This window comes from Ipomoea nil, unplaced genomic scaffold, assembly GCF_001879475.1.
Source record: "Ipomoea nil cultivar Tokyo-kokei standard unplaced genomic scaffold, Asagao_1.1 scaffold1421, whole genome shotgun sequence".
Lineage (NCBI taxonomy): Eukaryota > Viridiplantae > Streptophyta > Magnoliopsida > Solanales > Convolvulaceae > Ipomoea > Ipomoea nil.
In genome coordinates this window covers 5,631,275-5,636,837 of record NW_017617849.1, presented here as the reverse complement: position 1 = coordinate 5,636,837, position 5,563 = coordinate 5,631,275, and the positions used below count along the sequence as shown (strand labels likewise).

At 38.5% G+C, this 5,563-nt stretch overlaps 1 protein-coding gene across 1 annotated transcript; it reads left to right on the top strand.

Annotated features, from left to right (window-relative positions):
• Positions 1-1,364: 1,364 nt before the first annotated feature.
• LOC109187417 (receptor-like protein 12) lies at positions 1,365-4,454 on the top strand. Its single transcript, XM_019337603.1, has one exon. It carries the CDS (start codon positions 1,365-1,367, stop codon positions 4,452-4,454), a length of 3,090 nt encoding a protein of 1,029 aa, XP_019193148.1.
• Positions 4,455-5,563: the final 1,109 nt, after the last annotated feature.

Sequence of the window (5,563 nt, the reverse complement as noted above, 5' to 3'; positions counted from 1 at the left end):
TATCAGAGACAATTCCATGCCAAAGGTCGACAAATGATTCTGTAGATCCGGGTCCTCCTTGCAAGGTGGATTCGGGTCGAAAAATACATAATTTATATACTGAATGTTTACAATTTACATACTGGTTCACAATTTTTAATACTAAAAGTTCACAATTTCATACTGAATATTCACAATTTATATACTGAATGGTCACAATTTTATATACTAAATGTTCACAATTTACATACTGAATGTTCACTTTTTAAATTGTGAACATTCAGTATATAAATTGTGTATTTTGACCGCAAGGTGGACCCAAGTCCATGGCATAACTATTGCCAAAGGGCATGGGTTCAAATCTTCATGTCACCCGATAAAAAAAAAAAAAAAAATACTATGGGAATCCATAAAAAGAAACCGGCCCGCGAGATGGAGCACATGCTTTCAATTATCTGGACATTTTGATCTACTAGGGCTCGTGTATATTCTCTAACCCGATCAAACACTTACTATAGATACAATTGTTATTGCATGGACCATGGTCCACACAAGTTGTATGGACCATATACCATATTCAACATTGACTTAAATGGAATCATAGCTTTCAATCCAATAAATATATACTTAGAGCATTCATAGTAGTGAATTTTTTTTTAATTTTTTTAAGAGTTTTTGTATGTGATTAAAAAAAAAAGATAATATGGGAGAAAAGAAAAGAAAAATAAAACAAAGCTGACAACATTTTAAAAGAAAATTGTTTAAAAGTTAAAGTGACCGCCAGCAAGTATGTGAGAAACACGCACCCGCTGAGACGCGAATTGCGCCACAAACGCGCATGAAGAATGATAAAGCTGATGGGAACTGGGAAGGCCAAAATGTGAATAGTTCTTTTTTTCTGCTATAATCCAAAAAAAAATAATAATCACAAATATTGATGCTCTTAATCAAGATAGTGACAGTGTGACACATTGAAAGTTTCTAAATTTTTTTTACCATCCACACTAATTTTCTGGCCCCACTATCCCAATTTGCTGCTGAAAGATACCAACTCAAAAAGAATGTTTAAAAAAATACATTCACTTAAAAAGTTACATTAAATAAATATTTAATACAGACGTACCTCCATATCATACTTCTATAAATACTTTAATTCTGCAGAATTCCTTTTTTGCATGGCTATTATTCCTATTAACATAAGCTATTAGCCCATTCTACTCCTACTATCAATTTTCAAGAAAAATAGAAAAAACAAAAAAAAAAAAATGGGACCTTTTTACAGTCATCTAAAGCTAGTTCTGATAGTTTTTGCAATGTATAGTGTTCTTGTTCTATCATCATCGGCGTTGCCAGGAACGCAAAAGCGGTGTGTAGAGAGCCAAAGAATGGCGTTGGCGCAGCTTCGACGAGATTTTATCGATCATCCATCGCCATCTGCTCCATTTTATGCTCCATTTTATGACCAGTCTACGACGAAAGTGATGGAATGGGATATGGGCGAGGATTGTTGTTCTTGGAATGGTGTAACGTGTGACCATGCTGGTTATGTCACTGGACTTGACCTGAGTTCCAGTATGCTTTCTGGGCATATTTCTTCCATTTTCAACCTTCAACATCTCCAAAGTCTCAATCTTGCTCGCAATAATTTCCAGCTGACTCCGATTCCGTCAGGGTTCGAGAAACTGAGGAATTTGACTCATCTTAATCTCTCGTATTCCTGTTTCTCCGACCAGGTTCCTGAGGGGATTTCGAAGCTGACTAGGTTAGTGTCGCTTGATCTTACCACGATGTCGTTTTGTGAATTGCCACCGACGTTTAATGCCCCGGACTCCGACCGGATCTTTGCTTTTGAAGAGCTCCATCGTCTCAGGCTGGAAAAACCGAATCTTGAATCTTTTTTCAGGAATTTGAGTGCTTTGAAAGTGGTTTATCTTGATTATGTAGACCTGTCTGCTCAAGGGTCTAACTGGTCTCAAGCTTTGTCTTCTGCACTCCCTAATCTTGAGGTTTTGAGTCTGTCCCATTGTCGTCTCAATGGTCCTATCCATCCTTCATTTGGAGGGCTAAAATCTCTGTCTTATTTGTGGCTAGACAACAATAATCTGTCTTCTGAGGTTCCTGCTTTGTTGGAGAATTTTGTGAACTTGGGAAGTCTCAATCTGGCTTCTTGTCAGCTGTATGGAGATTTCCCAGAAAACATCTTTCTCCTTCCAAACCTGCAAACCATTGATATTTCAACAAATGTCCTTTTGAATGGCCAGTTTCCAGAGTTTCCAAAGAACAGCTCTTTGCAATATTTGGCACTTTATCTAACAAACTTTCATGGAGAGTTGCCCAAGTCCATTGGGAATCTTCAATTTCTTAAAAGTTTGTTGATTTATACTTGCAATTTCTCAGGTTTACTTCCACCATCACTTGCCAACCTCACTAGAATTTTTGAGTTGGATATTAGTTACAACAAATTCACTGGTTTTTTACCCCCATTTCATGGTGGAAGTGTGCCAAATCTCTCAGACCTTCGCGTGTCGTTCAATCTTCTCACCGGTGGAATTCGCTCTTCTGTTTTCACACTGCCTTCTCTGAAAACCTTGTACCTTAATGATAACCAATTCAGTGGTGAACTCGACGAGGTCTCTGATGCATCCTCCTCAGTCTTGGAGACTTTGAATTTGAATGGCAATCACTTGAGTGGGGTGGTACCTGCAACATTCTTTGAGCTCCCAAACCTTATTACTCTATCATTGGCGTCCAACAACTTTAGTGGTAGTGTGAAAATGGAGATGTTGCAGAACCTCAAAAACTTGACAAGTTTAGATCTTTCCAGCAACAGTTTAACAGTTGAAACTAATGACAAAAGCTTTGATTTGCCTCAACTAGAAGAATTGCATTTACGGAAATGCAATTTATCTGAGGTCCCAATTTTCCTGAAGAGCCAAGTTCAACTTAGAACCCTGAATCTTTCAGATAATCACATCCAAGGTTATGTTCCTGATTGGCTGGGGAACAACATTCTCAATGAGCTGGATCTTTCTCATAATCCAGTTGATTTTCTTGAACCTGGAAATGGTTCATTTACAACGCTGGGGAAACTGGTGATGCGCTCCTGTAACATGTTTAAGTTCCCCGAGTTCTTGAAAGGCCTTGATTCCTTATGGTTTCTTGACCTTTCTGATAACAAGATAGATGGCCAGACACCAAGCTGGATATGGAAGAATTCACTGCAGTATGTGAATGTTTCTCACAATTTGTTATCTGTCATTGCTGAGTTTCATTCAAATGTTTCTTTGAATAATTTGGAAACTCTTGATCTTCGTGGCAATCTTCTCCAAGGATCTCTTCCAGTGGGACTGTGCAAACTGAGCAACTTATCCATTCTTGACGCCTCACGCAATAATTTGAGTGGCACGATCCCAGACTGCCTAGTCAGGATTTCAACTTTGTCTGTGTTGAACTTGCAGGGCAACAAATACCATCAAATGCCTTCTAATTTTGCATCAGCAGCCAGTCTTCGCTCTCTGAATCTCAATGGCAACCGCTTGAAAGGGAAGCTGCCAAGATCTCTGGCCAACTGCAGAATGCTGGAGGTTCTTGATTTAGGGAACAATTTGATAGCTGATACATTCCCATTTTGGTTAGAGAAACTCCCGGCACTCAAAGTTCTTGTCTTGAGAAACAACAGTTTGTATGGTCCGGTGGAGAAGCATCCCAGGGCAAAGTTTGTGCTACCAAGCTTAGGTATAATTGATTTATCTTCCAACAGGCTCACAGGGGAGCTGTCCAGGGAATTCCTGCAGAGCTTGAGTGCAATGGTTATGGTTGGGGGAAATGAATCAGTGCCCAAGGTCATTGGACAGTATGAATACTATCAAGATTCAGTGACCATCATGAACAAAGGAAATGAGATGGAGCTTGTTAGGATATTGACTATCTTTGTGTCCTTGGATTTGTCAAACAACGGGTTTCAGGGTAAGGTCCCGGCTATAATTGGGGAACTGAAATCGTTGATTGTGCTTAACCTGTCTCGAAACGCCTTTGATGGGGGGATCCCTCTATCATTGCAAGAGTTGTCTCAGCTAGAATCTCTAGATCTCTCGAGAAACAAATTCTCAGGCGTGATTCCTCAACAGCTCACCATCTTGACTTTCTTGGCAGTGCTGGATTTGTCCTACAACCAATTGACCGGTCGCATTCCTTTGGGAAACCAGTTCAACACTTTCGAGAATAGTTCCTACAAAGGAAATGCTGGATTATGTGGAACTCCACTCTTAAGGAAATGTAGTTCAGATGTTGGCAATACTTTGGAACCATCACAGGGTGAGAGCCCTGAAAGTGAAGCCTTGTTTGATTGGAAATTTGCAGGTGCTGGATTTGGGTTTGGAGTAGTAGCTGGATTGACAATTGGGTTCACATTCTTGGCAGATATGATTGTCCAGTGGCTTGTAAGGGACAAGAAAAAGTCGAGAAAGAACAAGTAAAAGAACGAATAATATTACATGTACTCTCACTTTTTACTTCACGGGTTCTGATTGATTTAGAACAAAAAGTCAGTTTTTATTAATTTCTTTCTGTTTTCAATAAAATCTAGACACGTAATAAGAGTACACCAGCATCATTTGTCTAGGGTGTAAACTGAATAAACATGCACTATAAAGAGGTAAATTAGTTAACAAACTAAACTAAAAAGGTCAATAGGTCGCTCCTATTAAAAATTTGTAATCTTGTAATTAATAAATCAACCGCTTAACCAACTTGATTGGGGTGCCCACTCACTTATCATTTTTACTAAAAGAAAACAAGGTAATCAGTTCCAACAAAGAACATAAATTAGGTGTTCTGCAATTACGTTGTCCAAGGTTGTACTTGTGGGTTGTTCATATCTGCTGTGTTAGCATCTCTGTTCAGCTGAAAGGAAAACACTCTTACAAAGTGGAAACAGGCATCTGCGGTGTATCGTCATCTCTTGTTACTAAATGAGAACTAGAACAGCAGGGATTAAATAGTTACATTTTTACAGTGAAATAAGGAATGCAGATCAAACTTTTCCAAGTCCTCATACTTTAACCCAATATTGGTTGGCACTACCTCTGTTTATTGATGCAGAAAGAAGTTTATGTCCTCTAGTGGCAACATTAGTTATTGCGGTCCCATCTTTGAAAATTTCTTTGCAATATTTCTACATTGACCAAGAAATTGTGTGTCCACTTTCTTTCTTTCCCCATTCACTTGGAAATTTCTAGTCTGTCAAGCTCTTATTTCTTACACTCGGTTTTTTTTTTTTACCGAACTCTTTTTTTTTTTTTTTTTTTTTGCCTACACAGAGCGGTTTCACTGAGTCCCAAACTCACAACCTTCCATATGAGAGTTCAAACTTGATACTATTGGATCACAAAGTCATTGATATATAAAATTTTTATTCATTTGTTACCTAAATCCTTAATTTTTTAAAGGAATAAGGGTCAAATTGACCACTGAACGTAACGCGAAAATGCAATCAGACCACCGAACTTAAAAAACGTGCAATTATCCCACTCAACGCTTCAAATACCTCCAATTTCACCGCGTAGCCGGTTTGTAACATTTTCTT

Excerpts from the sequence above, each read along its gene's own strand:
- LOC109187417 (XM_019337603.1), top strand. The coding sequence starts at position 1,365 with ATGGCGTTGGCGCAGCTTCGACGAGATTTTATCGATCATCCATCGCCA.